We start from the raw sequence: 21,104 nt of genomic DNA on the forward strand, positions 1-21,104 counted from the left end.
ATAGCACATTGGAGGCAGAGAATTATTAAAAGGCACTGTATTTTCCCTAGAGAATGCTTTAGCTATTCACCATTAGGACCAGGTCCAGTATTTATGAAATGTTCACAAATGATTAATTATGTTTCATTTACAAACAGACTCTAAAGGGAGACATTTTATTGCAAGTGCATTTTTTGTAATGAATTGTCTGTCATTATGAATTCATGCCCAAGCCTGAAATAATTCCTTTCTGTTTCCTCCCCCGACCTTCCCCCCCGAGCCTGCCGCGGCTCATCATGTCTTTCCTGTTTCTTCTATCCGAACCACATGATCTTTCCCTCAGTTGCCTGAGCTGGAAACCCCAGACTTATCTGTGACTCTCACTCTCCCTCACACTCTATTTACAATCAGGCACCATATTCAAATGGTTTCCTGTTGTCTGCAGAGTAAAAGGCAACTCTTCTTAATTCAGTATATAGGGGTAGTCACAGCCCAGGCTGCCCCAACATTCCAGTTACCCCCTGTCCACTAAGTAGGCTGTCCCAGCTCCTACCCCCAGAGGCTCCTTTTCATGCCTGTGTCTTTGCCCTTGCATATGTTTTCTTGGTCGAGCATTCCTTTCTTTTCCTTTATCGGCTGAGTGAATATCTGCTTGCATAGAAGCCAGCTCAGAACAGAAGAAGGGTCATCTTCTTACTATAACTTTCCCAGACCATTTACTTCCTTCCCCTGGGCAGACGGAATAACTCATTTACTCTTTTATAGAAGTGTATGCACACTGCTCTTGGCTTGTCCTTACTTATTGGTGCGTCTAACTCACATGTAAGATAGGAAGTTTTCACAGTCTCTCTCTGTCTTATTTACTTTTGCAGCTTCTAGATATGTTAACTCAGCTTACAATAAGCCCTTTGTGACGGTTGTATGACTAACTTGAAAATCCCACTAAAGGAAGAAACAAGGTTCTATCTCAGTGAGTATTTCATGTGAGCACCATGTTGTGGTTGACGATGGCTCTGAAGTAGACACAGCTGAAGAAGAAAGTTGGGCAGCGGATCATTTCAAGGCCCAGAGTAAACACTTGTAGAGACACGGCAGTTTAGAGAAAGAAGGTGAACTGGAGATTACCCTTATACAAATAATTTACTTTTATTTCTTTCTGTTCTGTCCTCCTCCTGCAGCTTGGCATTTTCTGTGCCAATTGCCTAGAAAAGCAGCTACACGGTTCCTAGACCGTAACAGACACATAATGGATGTCGTGTAAATGAACGAATGAGTGGACAAATGGAACTATTCCAGCTCCCTCATTTTATAGGTAAGAAAATAGATGCAAAAATGCAATGAGGAAGCAAGCAGACACCAGCCCTTTTCCAAGATGCCACTATAGTCTTTCCAGTGAGCTAGGTTTTTTTTTTTTTTTTTTTTTTTACCTCAATTGCTCAGTTTTCAAGAAAATTACACAACTATTATGTCAAATAAAGGACTCAAAGTTTAAAACCTCTGTCCTATGGCCACACAAATAGGTACTAACTCTGCTCTTCTTACGCAGTGTCTCGTGTACAGCCTTTCCTCTGTCACCTGCCGGCACGGTATCCATGGATAGAAATGTGATTGATCACAGGTGTGGTGACCTGAAAATCTTTGCTTTTCATAATCTGTATTGTTTGGATGGGAGCAAGTGAATACATTTAGGGAGCTGTGATCTAAAGGCAAGATCCTTAGACTTGAAGGTTGAAAACCTGAGTTTAGTTTCTAATCTTATTATTTTACTTACAGCAAATCCTTCACTGTTTTGGAAACTTCTTTTTTTTTTTTTTTTTTTTTTATAAAGCAAAGCATATGATACCTGCCTTATGGAGTTCTGTGATGAATAGATAAATAATGACCATAAAACATGGTTTGTCTGCATAAAATTAAGGTATTATTACTATTAAGCTTATGTAAGAATGAAAAAGAATGTACATAAAGGGGTTTTCTCAGTTGCAATTCTTTCTACTTCCTTTGTTATTATTTTGAAATTTCAGTTTCCCCCTCTTTCATTTGCATAAATAGATAAAAACAGGGTAAATAAGCACGTACCCACTAATGTGATTTATATGCCATATTTAAATACAATTTTGCTTCTAATTCTTTTGGACACAAAGGAATACAACTATAATAGAGAAACAGTTAAAAAGACTTTTTTCCTTGTCATGATCTTCCATTCTCATAAGAAAATCAAAACCACCCAAGAACAGGCAAAATATGAACGTGAAGATGCCTGCATAGAGTGGCAACTCGCAGATAAGGAAAACAAAAGCCGTTGCCAGCTTGTTTTGTTAATAACAGAAAAATGACTTTTCAAATGTTCAGTCTTAGCTGCAGCTCTGTGTATCCATTTAAAAACGAATCTGATGAAAATATAATTTGCATTTCTCCGTTTTATAAACCACGTCCTTTCCCTCAAACAAAGTGTGGAAATTGTCATTTCACCTTTTCTTGACAACTTCATCTCTCCTCTTTAAGGTCGATACTGCCCCATTACCGATAATGTTCTGTCCCTTTCTACTTCTATATAAAATTTTTCTTTAAAATGAAAACAGTCAAAATGACAACAGAAATTAAGATGTATTTTTCAACATAGCTTTAAAAATATCTGATGGCCAGACAATAAAGAACCCTGGAGTTTTAGGCATAAGTAGGATTCTAGAAGTAATTTAATTCCAACCCTTTTATCTCAAAGTTTGGGAAATGAGGCTGTGAGTAGCTGAAAAGGAGATACGCTAGTTTTCAGAGAAGAAAGAGTCAGAAAGAGCTCCAAGCTATCTTTAAGGACTCTTTTTACTCTGCGTGTACTAAATTGAAACACAATCAATTTTAACATAGATAACATAATTCTCCTTTATCCAAATGATATCAGAAAAGAAGGAAGCCTCGCTCAACACTTAAATTAACTCTCTGGATGTGGGTACTGATGGACTGATGATCTGTATCTGGGGAAGGACCAAATAAATTGGATGATAGGAGATCTCAATAGCCTGGAACAATTGGACAGATTTAACAAAAGGGAATTTAACAGAGATAGTTGCAAAGTCAGCACTCAACAGTACAAAATCTGACGGCAAAAGTACTTGAAGTGGGACGTGTGGTTTAACAGTATAACATGATTTTTTTCTCCAAAGTGGCTCTTTTAAAAGAACAGAAAGTTATATGAGTTTATTTTTGTTCCCTTCCCCACATCGATGGAACTCTACTTAACCTAATTTTATGTTTTTACTCCATTTTATTTATGTATTTATGTATTTTTGTTGATTTGTAAAAAGTAATAAAATATTTGGTGGGAAAGAAAGGTACATACAGAACAACAAAGGTGCTAAATCTAGCTCACTTTATCCTCCTGGAGCTCTGAATACAGAGAGGAATGCTGACATACTGGGGCATGTAGAGGGAAAGCTCAGAACATTACTGAACTCAGACCCAAGGACTTTAGGAAAGGGTAAAAGAATTGGGTCTGTCTCTCCTATGGAGAGAAGGACTATATTTACTGGTAGGGAAAAATGGGCACGAGGGGACCATGTATTTGTAACAAAAGAGGCTACGTGATTGAGTGTAAAGTATTTCAGGTATGGCAACAGAAGGCGTTAGTTTGACAATTGGTGCCATCATTTACTAGGAGTGTGACCTTGAGAAAAATCACTAAGACACTGCATCTCAGGTCTTTGATCTGCAAGATGAGAACAGGCATAGCTACATCACAGAACTGTTGTGAGAATTAAATTAAACTAAACAACATATGTCAAACACCCACAGTACGTGGCATGCTGTAAATAATCAACCGACATTGTCCTCTCCACCCATTTGTCTGCCAGGTCCATTAGAAATTTTCATTAGATTTCAGTAGAGAAATATCGTCTAGAAGGGTTGTATAAGGGAGAAATACCTTCTATAAGGTTGTATAAAGAGGTATATTTAGGTATTCAAGATCCCTGCCCATGATGCATGATATGCATCTACCTATGCATGATACGTAGATCAAAAACATTTGGTTGTACTTTATGCCAGTAATTCAAAAATAGTTAATACCTTATAGGTTGTATTATCTTAGAAAGCTATAAAGAAATTTCACTACTAAATACAGTCAAACAGTGTTTATTTACTTACCTGTAAAGTGCAGAGAGGGGCCGCTTGTTCCCAGGTTTTGGTCTATATGGTTTGGGTTCTCCTGCCATGTTGATATCTGAAAGTATAAAATTAAACAGCACTGATTAAGAAAATGTTATACCTAAATATTAGTTAAAAGAAGAGAACACATACTTTGCTTTCCTGAACTGAAAATAGGATCAAGTCTCTGAGATAGATATGAGATGCTTAAGTACATGACAAAACAGTATATGCTATAATTAATCAGTCGCAATCTTAAGGAAATATGTAAAACTTTTAAGAAATTCAGAACTTGGGTAGAGAAATTTTGGCAAGTCAAATAAACAACTAGATTGAATAAATTTAAAATTTTCAAAGAGATAGTACAAAGGAAAATCTATAGGTGGTGAACTTTTAGAAAAGCTTTGAAAAAAGTGAGAGATACGACTTTGACAGAAGAAAAGAGGAAGACTTGTGTTTCTTGCACAGTGTAATTTTTTTTCTTTTTTGAGATAGAGTCTCATTATGTCACCCTCAATAGAGTGCTGTGGTGTCACAGGTTATAGCAACCTCTAACTCGTGGGCTTAAGCAATTCTCTTCCTTCAGCCTCCCAAGTAGCTGGGGCTATAGGTGCCAGCCACGATGTCTGGCTATTTTTTTGTTTTTGTTGCAAGTTGTCGTTGTTTAGCAGGCCCAGGCTGGGTCCAAACCTGCCCACCTCAGTGTATGTGGCTAGTGCCCTCACCAGTGAGCTATAGGTGCTAAGCCTTTCACAGTGTACTAACTACACTGACCCATCCACCCCCCAAACCAGCCAGAAATTCTGGATAAAATATAATGTGTCTCTTTAAAAAATGCAATGTACAACTACCAAGAAAGTAAGGAGTTCAAAGAATATATCCTACATTGGGGTAAAAACAGACAATCAAATGGGACTTAGAAGGGATAGCTGGTTAATTACAAAGTACTATGTCTTAAACTGGGTGATGAGGACCTGGGTTTATATTATAGCATTATTCTTTCAGCTTTAAAGTTTTATAAATTTTATGTTGCAGGTAATTAATAATGAATAAAGAATTAAAAAAGAAAGTGAGAATAAAAAGGGTAAACTGCATTTTGATAAATATTAAAGTCAGAGATAGTAAAACCAACTTGGTAAATAAGTGGTTTAGCCAAGATTGGGAGCTGGTATATTGTGAGAAAAGACAACAGGCTTGGTGGGTGGATTAGTGGGTATGAGAAAATGAGTAGAAACCCGATTAGTCTGATGTGAGTAGAATATAACTTGGGGGTTCTGAGGAGAGGACAAACCTAAGAATGAATCACGGAGACAATGACTCTTACATGACTTGGAATAAGGCACAGCCAAGACTGAGGCTTGTCTGAACCTTTCCTATGTGGCATAGTTGCAATGAAAAAGCACGAGTAACAAATGTAGATTTCTGTTAAGTTTTTAAGGTCCATGATGACTGTGGAAGACACAAGGCCATAGAAAATCATGACATCAATTATATAGTTCAAGCTTAGACTCCATGACTTGTAAGATGAAAATGTTAAACTATTCTCATGAATTAATATTTTCAAGCTTAACACTCAAGTCTGTCAGCAAAAATACTGCAGCATTCTTTTCCTTAGCAGTGGCTCTGAAGATGTGCTTAGGAGTTTGACAGCACATTCATACAATGGAGAGCTTTCCATGAAACACTGTTAAACTCAGTACTACCAGACGTTAGCCTCTCTTCCAAGTATTAAAAAATGCAGAAGAAAATCTGTTGTCTCTTCTAAACATTGAGCTCTGTTCAACTGCAGGATTTTCCTTGAAATGTATAAAAATTTATACTTCAATGCAGACACTCCCCGACTTAGCATGGTTTAACTGATGATTTTTTTACTTTACAATGGTTATGAAGCAATATGCCTTCAGTAGAAACTATACTTCTCTTGCTATTCTGGGCAGTGGCAGGGAGCCAGAGCTCCCAGTCAGCCGTACATTTTCAATTTATGATACTTTCACCTTAGGCAGGCCCTGTTGTAAGTTGAGGAGCATCTGCATGACTGTTTGTATATTTTGCGCTGCTGTGTTTGTCATCGTCCAAAACGTGGCTTTAGCAAGAGGGAGGAGTGTGTGAGAGGCAGGAGGTAGTCCAGGGACATGGAGTGGCAGTGAGTTCAGTTAATCACAGTGGACATAAAGCCTTGCCAGGGTCTGAATGGGCAAGAATTCCCTTTGTAGTGAACCTCATATATATAAGATTTAATTGTGTTTTTAGGACAATCCAGCTTAACTCAGGTTCTCATGCTTCAAGAGCAATCGGCCTTGAATAAACCATACAAACAGGGTGAGTAGCATCTTAGCAGGAACCTTGTGGTTCATGACACAGCTACCTCCTGGAGGTTTATGCTCTGACTATCCTGGTACTATGTGAGTTACTCACAAGGCAGGGCAAGAGGAAAAATGAGCAAGATTCAATTTTCTACCACTCACATTAGGGCTTTCAGGTAGAACATCTGGGTTGGGTGTGGTGGCTCATGCCTGTAGTCCCAGCACTCTGGGAGGCTGAGACAGGTGGATTGCCTGAGCTCAGAGGTTCGAGACCATCTTGAGCCAGAATGAGCCAGAGTGAGACCTCGTCTCTACCAAAAAACAAGCCGGGCGTTGTGGCAGGTTGCCTGTAGTCCCAGTGACATGGGAGGCTACAGGCGCAAGAGAATCTCTAAAGGAAGAAAATTAAAAAAAAAAAAAAAAGAAAATTAAAAACCAAAACTCCAAACTAAGATGCGTGAAAGCCAGTTGAAAGCAAAATTAAAAAAATAAATAAATCAAGTAGAGCATTGGGGTACAGAAAACAAAGTGCTATTCCTTAGGCTTCTGAATTTACAGATTTATACCATATACTAATGTTCAGAACTCTTATATTATCCTCAAGGAAGAATCTGAATTTAATCACTCTCAGCAATGGTCTGGCATATTCCCAAAGCCTGGTTAAATTCCCAGTCACTGGGAATTTATTCCCTGGTTAAATTCCCAGAGAAAGTACAGGGATCTAGGAACATAGTATAGGGCCTTTCCACCAGCCTGGAACATAGATACCTGTACTTTTCCACAGTGACTAGGAATTACCTACTCTTACCTGGCTATTAAAATCATATTCTTGTGCTGAGGATTAGTGAAACCAAGCGGGCACCATTTTATAGAATTCTGATGAAAAGGCTCATTTCTGTTGGGTGCACTGCACATCACACTTGCAGCCGTAGGGATGAAACAGGAGGGAACTAACACTTGACCTGCGGCGAGGAGCTGCCCGTGATAGCACAGCCTCCCCTGAAGGGAGGGGGCACTTGCATTTTGTCATATAGCATAATGAGCCTGTGTGAGTATCTACTAAAAAACACATAGAACAGACCCATTTCTCTTTTGAAGTTTCAATTATTTTAAGTGAGCATGAAAATACCTGAGAAAAATGTAAAATTTGCTCAAAAATTACCCTTCTAGTATTCAACATCAGATTCAAACAACTGAATAAAATCCTCTTGGGCTAGTAGCTCTATCTTCTCACAGTGAGTTAATTAAAAAGTGTATTAACTGTTCTCAAAAATTCAGCTAATCTTCTTTTCTTCTTTATTTGAAAACTAAATAAGCAATACTGTGACAGAAATAACTGTAAAATTACAGAACTGAAAAAGTCAATGAGCTGAACCGATTCTGACTTGAGAGAGAGAGAGAGGCAAACTGCGAGAGAGATGAGGCAAACTGCGATTGAACTATTCCAGGGTGTCATCCTCAGAATGGTGGCCAGCAGGTGTAAAGGTATTCATCCGAGCAACCTGTAGGTGTATTACCTATGTCTTGCTTTCAGCCCTCAGGAAGATACTTCCAGTTCTGTACCCAAATAGATGTGACTCCATCTCTGCACCTGTTTTACTTGTTCACATCATCTCCATGGCACTGACTATGGAGTACGTGTGTCCTTTGGCCTTGGACTTCTGAAGGCAGTAATCATTTCACCTACCTTCTCACACCCTTCAATAAGGCACCATGTTGTTTATCCTGCAGCTGCCCAGTGAATCTATTGCCAGGTAAATTCATACAAGCCAAAGGTATATCCTTGTGTGAGTCTAAGAAAACACACTCTGCTAACGTATTTCCTAAAGTGATGTTTATCTGAATAATGTTTTGGAAGGTGGTATGTTGTGAAGCAAATGAATCATGGTAAAATAGTTGGGTAAGAATGCTATATACACATTCTTGAATGTTTGTACTACATACTAACAGATAAAACCCTGCCTCCCCCTGAGAAACATATCTAGAACGTATCTAAAACTCAAATGTCCTTACATGGTATGTTATATTTGGAAATAAGGAGTAATTTTGGAAGGCGCATCTCTTAGCATCCAGAAAATCAGAATTCTTCCAGAACACTGGTTTATAAGAAACTCTTAGCATATTTGGAAAATGTTTTAGCATTTATTTCTTTGCCAGGAATTCAGTTTGTAAAATTGTCATTTAAAAAGTTAATATTTTTAGATTACATATTATTTATGTTGATATAACAAACTGACACTTGCTACTTACTTCTATCACGAGCAAGCAGTGCGTGGTGACTTGTCATTTTTTTAGAGAAATTTAAGCTTGATATGAAAGTGATACATAATAGTAAAATGCAGCATCCAAATTATCGATAGTGGCTTATCAATGTGAAAAATTTAAAAGTTTTCTGAAAGAATTAACTAAAAGGAAAATCTTTATCCTTTGAGTTTTTTTTTTTTTTACTCCCCAGGCTTAAATAGAAGTCTAAATAATTCAGCCATAGCATACAGACTGCCAGGAAAAGTCATTCAGAGTCTTTTATTGTTCACATTTAGAAGATTTAGGGATTCATTATTGTTCCATTGAATAAAAATTCAGGAGATAAAGAAAACAGTCTGTTATGTTTGACAAGTGAATGGATATAACCATACATTACCCAAGTATAAGCACCATACCATTAAAAAGTGTTTTTGTCATTATTATTAGTTTAGACCATCAAAACAGCCCTGTGAAATAAGCAGAGCAGGAATCATTATTCCCACTTCGTGTATAAAGAAGTTTGAGATGCTGAGAAATTAAACAGCTTGTATATTTCTGTCATTAGGTTCAGGTCACTACAATCATCTTCACTACTGAGAATGGTCCATGTGCCAAGCATTGAGCCAGCAGCTGAGGGGAACGCCTTGCCCAGCATGGGGAGGTGACAGCCTGAGAGTCAGCAGCAGACCTGGAGGGGAGTTGCCCCAGACTCAGCAGTTTTGCTTTTCCCTGTGACATCTCTTTGCTCCTTTGAGCTTGACCAAGTTTTGCATGGTGCACATTCTACACGACTCAAATCTGGATTGGCTGTGGAAGGGAGACTGTAAAGCAATGCACTCTAAGAACCCAGGAGTTTTGGCGTCGTGGGGGAGGAATACGGTGAAAGGAATGCTGTAGGGAGATTTGTCTGGCAGCAACAGAAGAAAATTTGACTCCCAGCTGAGCTGCCTGAGATTTTCTGGCCAGGTAGGTTCACAATCCTATGGTTTGCTGGAGCTGCACAGCAGTGCAAGATTTTATTCTGAAAAAAAAAAAAGCCCCAGACTTGCAAATGCAAATGCTGCCCACCCTGGGCTCTAAACTATGAACATTTGAAGCATTTTCTTCCAGCAGTTGAGAGTGGGGCCCATTTTGTACAAAAGTGAATGGCTTTCAAATCTTGTTGTTTTCCCCTCACAGAGTCAAAGCTAGTTTTAACATTTGAAATATGTCCTTAATAGCATGTTAAAATATTCACTGTTATGAGAATGAAACTGTAGTCTAATTTTACTGGGCAGTCACTGAATTGTGACCACTTTAATGAGCCTGTGGATCCAGTTTCATAAATTAGTTCTGACACAGCACTACCGCACATTGGCCTCTGGTTATTAGAATGCTAATGTAAAGATCACTGGTTGGCCAGATTCCCATTTGTTACCAGAAAATAGTCCATGCTCCCAGGCTCTGTCTGCAAGGGCAAATAAAAGTGAAAACTTGAACTTCTTACTAATTACCTGATAAGTCTGATTATTGTATGTGACTTCTTAGATTCAAACTGGTTTTTTCCCCAATAAAAACTGAAGTGAAAAAAAAAAAGTGGACACATACACTTGGATATCCATTCATATCTACTATTTCCTACAAAGATTACATTAAGAAGAAAATAAAAATGCCATGGGTCATGCATTTTTATTGATCAAAGAAGTTATTGAACATACAAAACATGTCTGATATTGTGCTAAGGATTGGGTAAATGAATATGAACGTCGTGTGCTCAAGGATATCACAGGGAAAGGCAAACTTGCCCTTCACCCCATTCACTGTAGAAAATGTGGTAAGTGTCACAATGAAGATGCAGACTTCATGCTTCAGGAACATGGTACCTGTCCTCTAGTGCTGAGAATGCCCTTATGGGTTATTTTTGATAAATGAGCTCAATGCTTCCTAAGACACTGATTCTAATGTTAGATGTTTTATAGAATCATATCTACCAGAAAATTCTACTTAAAGCCCCAGGTCTATCACTCGAGCCCTATAGACCTGTTTCTGCTCTTTGGTTTTGTTTGTTCGCTGTTCCAGTTAAAGCTCTTATTAGGCAATTGTCAAAATATCTTTGATTTTCTTTGAAATGTAAATGTCCATGTCCATGAAACTTGATAAATCATTGTGGCTTTGGTGCATGTTTAATCAATATCTAGTCTGAAGTTATTTGGCAGAGAACACAAGCACGTTTCCTCACAAGTTACCAAGCACACACCAATGGTTGTACAGGTAATTATCAAATTTAAATTCATTTAATCTGAAAGCTTTCAACTTGGATTTTTTCCCTATTATTTTATTTCTTTTGTTACCTTGATAAGTTTTTTTAAGAAGCGTTTTCTAGATTCCATGAACATCTTTATCTCTACCGAAGTTAAAAATGGAGGATGGGGCGGTGCCTGTGGCTCAAAGGAGTAGGGCGCCGGCCCCAAATGCCGGAGGTGGTGGGTTCAAACCCAGCCCTGGCAGAAAACAGCAAAAATAAAAAAATTTAAAAAAGAAAGGATGACATATTTTATTAAGCAATAAAGCCAACAGAAACCAAATGAATCAAACATAAAATTTAGATAAGTATTCACCAGCAGTACCTGAATATGTTTAGAATTTTGTTTAACAATTTTACAAATACACTTAGTGGTTTATTGACATCAATGGTAGAAAAAAATATTAGGGGTAATTAAGATGAAAATTACACAGTGAAACATCCCGTTAGGCACATTAGCCACATATTCATGATTAACACACAGGCCTTTCACTATGAACATCATTGAATTGTAAGAGCTTATTCACATTTATACTCAAGTAAAAAGATTCCTTAAAGAAAGTAAAGTTCAACCAACCGAGAGTCTGGATTACCACTTTCCTTGAAAACTTTCAGGTTGTATGTCAGTGAAGCAAAAAGACCAGGATTTGGGTATTACTTCTTTTTGTTCCTTTCTTTTTCTAATTTCTCTCTTATTATATGTATATGTGGCCTTTATTCCCTGGTCCTTTTTGCTATGACTTTCTATTTGTTTAAAACACCAAGGCTCTGTTCTAAGGATGTTATAATTCATAAGTATAATGAAATGTTAGTGTTAGGAAGTTAAATGTATTTTATGTGGAGAGTAATATACTTCACGGATACTCAAAGACGAGTCGCATCTGTATCATCTAGGAGTCTAGAGGACATGTGGAAATGCACAACTCAGTGTAATCCGGTCCCGAAGAACCAGAATCTGTATTTTTACAAGATGCCCAGTTGATTGCTACACACATTCACGTTTGAGAAGTACTGAAACATATTCAGCTTGGATTCCTTCCTTCAGTTATCTTTTAAGAATTTTATTTTTAAGGTATTTTGAAAAGAGAGTAGTAAGCATTCTGAGCAGAAAAATAAGACTTTTAGGAAAGATATTTGAAAAATGCTTTTCTAAAGGCTTAAGAAAGCCTTTGTTCTTAAGATGGAACAATGCTATCGTAATGTCATCTTTGATGATAATAATAGTCACTAACATTTGTACATTATTTAATAATTTATCAAAGTTTTGCATTAAAAAAATCTAGGTGGTGCCTGTGGCTCAAAGGAGTAGGGTGCTGGCCCCAAATATTGGAAGTGGCAGGTTCAAACTCACAAAACCCGCAAAACCCGCAAAAACAAAACCCGCAAAAACAAAAACAAAAACAAAAAATCTCCCACAACAACAGATGCTGGCGTGGATGTGGAGAGAAAGGAACATTCGTGTAGTGTAGGTGGGACTGTGAACTAGTACAACCTGTATGGAAAGTAGTATGGAGATTCCTAAAGAATTGAAAGTAGACTTACCACTTGATCCTGCAACCCCACTATTACCCAAAAGGAAAAAAAAGTCATTTTATTATAAAGACACCTGCACTTGAATGTTTAGAGTAACACAGTTCACAATCAGAAAGATGTGGGAACAACCTAAGTGCCCTTCATACATGAATGGATTAATAGATTGCAGCATATGTATACCATGGGGGTATTATTCAGATATAAACATGATGGAGATTTTGTATCTTCTGTAACAATTAAGCTTGAATTGGAGACCATTCTTCTAAGTAAAGTATCACAAAAATGAAAAACCAAACGTCACATGTACACAGCAGCAAATCACAACTATTTGATTAACAACCACGTACTCATGAGAGACAAAACCACAGTGAAATTCAAGTGGGAGGGGGAAGGTGAAGAGTTTGGGTAAGTTCCTACTCCAAAGGTACATGGCACAGGTGTGCTGCACATCTCCTGGGGGAAGGACACATCAACTCTAACCTTACAAAAACAAACTATGCAACTTAAGGGAATGTACCCCCATGTTAATCTAAAATTTAAAAAATCTTAGAATAATCTTGTGCTATCAGCCTTATTGTTGATTCTTATCTATCAGTTATCTGAAAATGATAATATAACTAAGAAGCACTGGTGCCATAACCCCAAGTTCAAGTTCAGGAGTTCTCACTCCAGACCACTATTCTGTTGATGAAACTTGACTTTTTTTTTTTTTTTTTTGAGACAGAGTCTACTTTATTCCTCTGAGTAGAGTGCCTTGGCATCATAGCTCACAGCAACCTCAAACTCTTGAGCTCAAGTGATCCTCTTGCCTCAACCTCTCAAGTAGCTGAGACTACAGGTGCTGCCACAGCACCTGGCTATTTTTTAGAGATAGGGTCTCACCCTTGCTCAGGTTGGTCTCGAACCTGTGAGCTCTGGCAATCTACCTGCCTTGGCCTCCCAGAGTGCTAGGATTACTGGCATGAGCCACTGTGCCCAGCCTGATGAAACTTGACTTTTTAATTAAAAAATAAAATCCATTGCTTATGCACGAGACCTTTATAATTTTTTGCCAAATTTTCAAATATTTAGCAATTTTAATTTTAAAAAGATTAGTTTTTCATAAAATCTTTACAAGCATACATAAAAAGCCATCAAATCAGATCTTATTCTTAAGAATTCCATGAGAAAGCAACACTTCAAAGTGTTCTTTTGACTGCATCTAAACCTGAAAGAATCAAGGATATAGAAAAGATCTAAGATCCTTCACCAAAGACAGGAGTGAAATAAGGTATCTGATATTTAATAACAAAGCCAAGCTAAAGAAAAGAATACAAAAGAATCAGATAAAATTCTAACTGTAGTGTAAACTACAATGTTTAGAGGATTTTTAACTAGGCCACCTGCATCCACAATCTCTCTCTTACCAGCCACATTTTCTCTCTTACCCATCATATGCCTCATTCCTACCACCATCCCTATATTCTTCCTTTCCAGCTAATCTGGGCTCCTTGCTGAATCTCAAACGTAGTTGGTATGTCTTTTCCCTTTGTTTTAGCTGTTTCCTCTCCCCTGACTTTCTCCCCCTAAGCAGTCCATGGCTAATTCCCTCAATCCTTTCAAATCACTGTTCTAATGTTGCCTCCCCACCTATTTATTTGGTATTGTAACATGCCATATCCCTACTACTCACACTCACAGTCTCTATTACATGGCTTTAATTTCTGTTTTTCAAAGCATTTATCTCTCTTAATGCATGATACAATTTATATATTTATTGTTTTTTCTTCATTGCTAACTCCCCCCATTGATCTTTATTTTGTTCACAAATATATTTGATGAACCTAGAACAATATTTGACTTAGAGATGAAGCTTACTGTTTGTTAACTAAGTGAATGAGTTAATCAACTCAGTCTTGAGGGTACCATCTGAGCTTCTGTGACTCATAATTTTCCAATCATCAAAGTTTCATATTGCCATTAGGAGTTTTGACATTATTGAGATTTTCAAATGACTCTACTTAGTAACATAATATTTTCAGTTGAGAAAATATTTCCTCTTTTGGGTGTTAAGAAAAATGATGAGTTCACAGACAATGAGGGTAAGTGGAGGAGATTCCAAGTTCTACTTTTATATTGAAACATGTAAATAGTTCACCCCAAACACTTTCATAGGTCTAGTCTTTTTACTGCTCTTCACAGAGTACTTTTTTGAAGATATTTTCTATGTTGAAACTTATCAAAAAGTGTTTTAATATCCTTCTGAATGTCTTAGCAAATGTAGATATCATACAATTATGAGCATTCTTGATTTCATTCCCTCCTGGCACAGGAGGTAACTACCTATTTGTAAATAGGAGCTCCATTAAAGACTTTCCCCTAAGTTGAGATTTTTCATGTCAATAGATACTGAAGATTAAACCTTATATATTGTCAGATTTTTGTGTTTATTTACTTCTTTCTTTGCTTTTGGAAGAATAAATTTGTCTTTTCTTTTTTTTTTTGTCTTTTCATTTGTAAAATTTCATTTAATATTTAAATTCTTTAAAAACATAAAAATTTGAATTTTACTAAATACTTTAATTAGAGATATCCAACTAATTTTTAACAAAATGTAGTGAACATGTAAAGGATTTACAAGGTGGTTCTTAAAAAATCAAATATTACTAAAATTCCTTTGCGATAGGCAGAAAAGAGAGATTATGTAAAAACATACTGACATTTTCTTTTAAATTCACCATGAAACTGATCATCTAATTTTTACATTTCTGTTTTTTGACTATGCATACATAAAATGTTTTTAAAATGTGACATAGCTTAGCTTGTATAAATTGGTAGAATATCATAGTTGCTGAATGCCGTTATGAACTATTTGTATACCATAACCAATTCTGAGTACACTTCTGCTCCATATGTTTCCTAATTTACTAAGAACGTTATTTTTACCACCATGCTGTGTTCCATCCAAATTTATATTCATATTAAGACTGTAAAAAAATCACATAATTTTATCAGCAAGATTGAATTTTTAAACTAAATTTACAATACCATTCACAAATGATGCCATCAATATCATAGTTTTTAATTTAATAGTTAATAACAACATGGTTTTAATGTTAAAAAAATCTAAAGTCACAGGGATATAGTCTCTTATGGCCTGTTAAAGATTTATGAATAAAATAATTCATCATCATTTTTTAAAAAGGATTTTAGAATAATTATTATGGCTAGAAATTCCCCATATGAATATGTGATTCCTCAAAAGGGATTTTTGATGTTTAGGTTGGGTATGTGGGTGGTGGGCTCAGAGGTACAAATTTTTGGTGGACAGATCAGAATACACCTTTGAAGAAAATGCTGTTTATTAATGATCAACAGGAATTAGAGGAAAAAGATAACATAATGGGATGTTATATAACATAAAGATAAGATAAGATAACATAACATCAAGATAAGATAACATAACATAACCTAACATGATAACATAATATATATAACATAAAGATAAGATAACAGGATTAATAGCAGCTATTTTAAAACTATAGATTTTAGACAACAAAGAGGAAAATAATCAATTTCTGAATTAGAAACTAGTCTGCACAGTGTTTATGAAACATCACTATTGTTTTCCACATTTCACAGGTAGAAAAACCTGAGGCCAGAGAGGTGGGTAACTGTGAGACCACACAGATAGCATTCTAGCAAACCCAGATGATAACTAGATTCTTTCTGACTCTGGAGGCCTATTTCTTTACACCAAATTACTTTCTCCTACTTTAGAATAAAAGCTCTATCTTATTGTCCTTGATAACTACAAATGCCCAAGAAAGAGAAAGGTAGGGATGTTTATTTCCACTGGGCACTTATTGGCTAGTGTAGGCAGTTTTCTACCTGGGATAGTGCTCATCAGACTTTGATGAATATTTTGAAGGAATTGGACCCTGAGTGTGTGTATTTGGTAGGAGGCAGATTCTAGGGGCATTATTTAATGTTTCTGATTGCTGTGGCAGTTGAATAAATGTGTCGGCTGATTCTTTGATATGTATGGAAGTCAAAATAATATTCCCCCAAAGATATTGAATACCCTAATTACTGGAATTTGTGACTATAGTACATAACATAGCAAAGGAAAATTAAACTAATTTTAAAATAGAGAAATTATCCTGGAAAGTCTGGGTGGGCTCAAATGCTTTCATAAATGTGCTTACATTTGGAAGAGGAAGGAAGAAAAGAAGGTCAGAATGGTGCCATGTAAGAAGATGTCAAGCAAATACTGTTAGCTCTGAATTTGGAAGATGGGACCACAAGCAAAGGAATGAGGGCAGCCTCTGGAAGATGGAAAAAGTAAGGAAACAGATTTTTTTTCTATAGCTTCCAAAAAGCAATACAGCCCTGCCAACAACTTTATTTTTGCCCAGTGAGTCTTATGTTGAACTTTTGATGTACAGAACTACAAGATACTAAATTTGTGTTTTATAAGCTATAAAATTTGTGGTAATTTGTTACAGCAGCAATAGAAAATTAATACAGTAGTTCTTCCTTCAAGAAGTAGAACTTGATTCACTATAGCTTAAGTGTGGGCTGGACTTAATAACTTGACTCTAATGAATAAAATAACATATGGCAAAAATTGGGCTGTCACTTCCTAGATTAGGTTACAAAAGGGCATGCCTTTCATCTTGGCTGCTCTTGTGCTTCCTCTTGGATTCTTCCCTCCATCTGAGGGAGCTGGTTGTCATGCTCAGACACCCATGGGAGGCACATAGTGAGGAACCAAGGTCTGCCAGCCACCACCTGGGTGAACTTGGAAGAACTACCCCTTCCCAGCTAAACCTTTAAATGATTTTAGCTCAACAAAACAATTCAGTAGCAGCCTTTCCGGTGACTAAATCAGAACCATTCAGGTGAACTATTCTCAGATTTCAGACTCATAAGAATGGTGAAATAATAAATGTTTGTTATACTTTGAGGATAACATTACTTACTATGTAACCACAGATAACCCATACAATTATTGTAAAATCTTTACTTATCAAAAGAGAGAAAATAGCAAGAAAAAGTGCTTAAGGAATATTATTCATTTTCCCCAAATAAACTTATGTGAAAGTGTTGGGGACCAACCCCAAACTACACTGTGAGTTCTTTCCCAGTGACTGTTTAATCATCAGTCTAACGGGGAAAGGCTAAACATTTACATTATGGTTCTCACTGGGCTTGTCTTTTCTAACCAAACTATGTTTTTTTTTTTAACTAACTACCTCAATTAGACTGATTTACCTCTTTTCTTACTCTCTATATAAGCTTATATATAGAGTATACGATCTTATATATAAGCTTAACACAAACAGAGCACGGGACAGGAAACACAGTCCAGGAGGAGGATGTAGAAACCACGCACACAAATCTCAACAGTAGCGATTAAGCCCCAGGGAAAACTTGTGGGCAGATGAGTTGGGGCTGCTGCCAAGACTTGAGAAAGCAGAAGAAGGCATTTTCCTCCTTATCTCCCTGAGAGACCTTTCTCTTTTTGTAAGGTTTAGGTGCCCACCCTGTTTCTAGCACATTCTGCATTCCCTTGCTATTTTCCTAACTCCCCAAAGGCACTCACTTTCCTGGGGAGGGCAGCCTGCCTGCACCAGCCTTTTCTCTCAGTGCTTAGTGACCTCTGAGCCAAGTTGTACTGGGAGAGGGGTGAAGCCCCGCAAGATAGTTTCTCTGTTTGAAAACACCAGGCTTCAGGCTGTCACACTTTGCAACAGACTTGAGATTCCTGGTGTTGTTTCTGGAGTCCCAATGAGTACTTGCAATGAGTACGTGCTTTCCTCTGATCTACTTCTGTCCTATCTCAGTTACCTTTCATCATCTGCAATCGTTTTCTTAATTCAATTCCTAACTTACTTAAAATAAACAGTTGAAAATTGGTTTTAAACTCATTGAATCATTATTTCTAGCATAGCAAGCACATCAAGATATGACTTTTAAGTACCCACAGCACCACCTACATAAATGTACATATTCCACTGGAAAGTTACAAGATATTTTTGTCATAGCAATACACACACATAAAAGCTGACGTTTCTATAAATATAATTTAGTCAGATTTTATTCAGGTTATAAATGGAATTAAAATTTCAATGTTGAGAATAAAATTTCTCAAAACATATAATCTTACTAAGAATACATTCATCCATTTTTACACACATCTTAATGGATCAGAACTGTCAAAACTACTGCAAAAGCAACAAAGGCAATTAACCTCTAATTTTTCCTTCTGTTCTTTCTCTTCTTGTATTTGCTTCCCCTTGAAGTCTATGCTTAATGGATCAAAGCATGGCAGAAACTGAGATTAATTAATGGGTTTTCTACCTCGTCATGTAAAAATCTTCTCCAGATTTCAATTTTTAAAGTTTAACGACCTCCAGACTAATATATATATGTACTCATTAAATAAAGAGAATAAACAGGGTACTTTCATGCTGAATTTCAGAACTGAGTATGATTATTGAAATAAAGTGCTCTTCTTTCTGAGTATAATTTTCCTGAGCTAACCACATATATGAATCAGCCATATCAGACAGCACGGCAGGTACCCCAGTTCTTTTTCTACTCTCCCCTTTTTAATTCTACTAACATTCAGATTACAAATTAAGTATTTATAACTTTTTAAAAAGGGAAATATTAGTTCATTAAACTCACATTCCAGCATAGGTAAAGTAGAATTCCCCAAATCCAGCCTCAATATTGAGTAGTTAAAACTCATCTCCTCCATGTATGAATATAAAAGAGATAAACTATACATTGTTTTTTTTTCTAAGAAGTTGAATGAATTTCTATTCCTAAATGTTACAGTAGGAAAAATTATACCTTTATAGAAATTAGCCTCCATGACTAAACCTGATAATCTTTTATCTTTTGAAACTAATTTGCGAGGACATTTCAGTGAATAGAAATTATGTACTCTTCTTCTGTAATCGTGTTTACGGCCACTGTGACGTTTGGCTTCACATCCGACCTGAGTTTAACAGCAGATAGTCCAATATGTATAAATTATCAAAAATATTTCTAAATTTTATTAATACCAACAAATAATATTTTAGGCCTTTATTTATACATGGAGGCAAATAGAATTCTACTTTTCAGAAGCACATTTCCTACTTCAAATTCTTCTTGGTAGTTTAGTTGTCAATGCATGTGTTACCACTGCTGAGCTACAGCACGACAAGAAATTTCAAGAAAGCAGAGCTGTGTTCATCTCCATGGTCTTTAAGTCAAGTAAGAAATTGATAAAGAAGAAAAATATATATATATTTTTACCTTTTAAAAGAGAGAATCATAAGTGTAGAGTAGTCAAAATATGCTTCTATTATGTAAAGGAAAATGTGCTCACCTACAAATCAATTAGTTCTGCTAATGAAAAAATAGAATAGCCTCTAAAAATATCTTTTTTTAATGCTTTTGCTTCACATATGAAGCCTGCTGATATAAATCATGACAAGGAATCATCACCAGCAATATGAATATTAAAATATGAATACATTATAACTAATTATGCCTAACTTTTCAGAGTGAGGCTCCAGAATCAGCAGGTGATATTGTATAAACTATTATGTTAATAGCCTGATTATTGGGAAGATAGATATACATTACTAATGGGTTTTTAAAATATGTACATCAAATGGAATTAAGTCATCAATATTTTTTCTTAGAAAGTGACAACTGAAAACTAACAGAGCAAATATTTTTCTTAGAGCAAACATTTTTCTATCATACATGTGGTTTGTGACTAGGATTTAATTGTCATTAGAATGTTTTAACTTTTTTTTAGGAGAAAGGAGATGGGACCAGCACTGAGGAGCTGGTATGTGCTGTTCATGATTTATGGAAGTTGTCTGGGCAGGTCCTGAAATCTCATCATTTTGATAGCCACCTATGAAGAAATTTGTATCTTCTTTCCTTAAATTTCTATTTTTTTTACTCTGTTTACATTCTTCTTAGAATTTAGGCACCTAAAACCTTCTGTGAAACACTGTAGATCACTTCAAATTTCAAATACTCCTATTTTGGGTAGAGGGTGGAGAGGGAATGGATCCATGACTGTAATTGAATTGATGGTATATTGATCCAGATAGTGTATGATCCTTATATTTTATGGATATACTACCAATATGAAAAATTCAAAAACATATAGATATCCTCTATTTGTTCATGGAAGTATATTATAAGAATGTTTTTATAAACCTTTTCTGGAAAAGCTTAGCTTAACCACAACTTCACATGATTTAAAACTCTGTCTTCAATACTTTTAGCTTAATGGCATTGTCAAATGTCAAGCAAAAGGTTGGTAAGAGGTTTTTCTTCTGTTTTTACAATATGCTATATTTTACTTTTTTATATGATGGCTGTCAAGTCACACAACATTTGCAATGGGGAATGATTAGACTAAGTGGATTACAAATTTAGTCACATTACAGAACTAGAATCTTTTCAGATTTCTGCTATGGCCACATCATTCTATTATTACCTTTGTATAAATACTTAAAATAATGTATGTGTAATTCAACATTAGGGAACAACATAAAATTGGCTGATGATGTCTTATCTCTTAGCAAGTGCACGTACTAATTTGACTATGTTACAAATTTTACTAA

At 36.1% G+C, this 21,104-nt stretch overlaps 1 protein-coding gene across 15 annotated transcripts in view; it reads right to left on the reverse strand.

Moving 5' to 3' along the window:
• The window catches only part of RALYL (RALY RNA binding protein like), a 698,583-nt gene that overhangs the window by 142,374 nt on the left and 535,105 nt on the right, over window positions 1-21,104 (reverse strand). For all 15 annotated transcript variants that reach the window (XM_023517681.1, XM_023517659.1, XM_012810159.1 and 12 more), the window contains one exon: window positions 4,117-4,192. In XM_023517681.1, the coding sequence (XP_023373449.1) occupies window positions 4,117-4,184 (68 nt within the window). In that variant the 5' untranslated portion in view covers window positions 4,185-4,192. The remainder of the gene's footprint in view (window positions 1-4,116; window positions 4,193-21,104) is intronic.

The sequence above is a fragment of the Otolemur garnettii genome, unplaced genomic scaffold, assembly GCF_000181295.1.
Source record: "Otolemur garnettii isolate 467f Iridium unplaced genomic scaffold, OtoGar3 scaffold00004, whole genome shotgun sequence".
Lineage (NCBI taxonomy): Eukaryota > Metazoa > Chordata > Mammalia > Primates > Galagidae > Otolemur > Otolemur garnettii.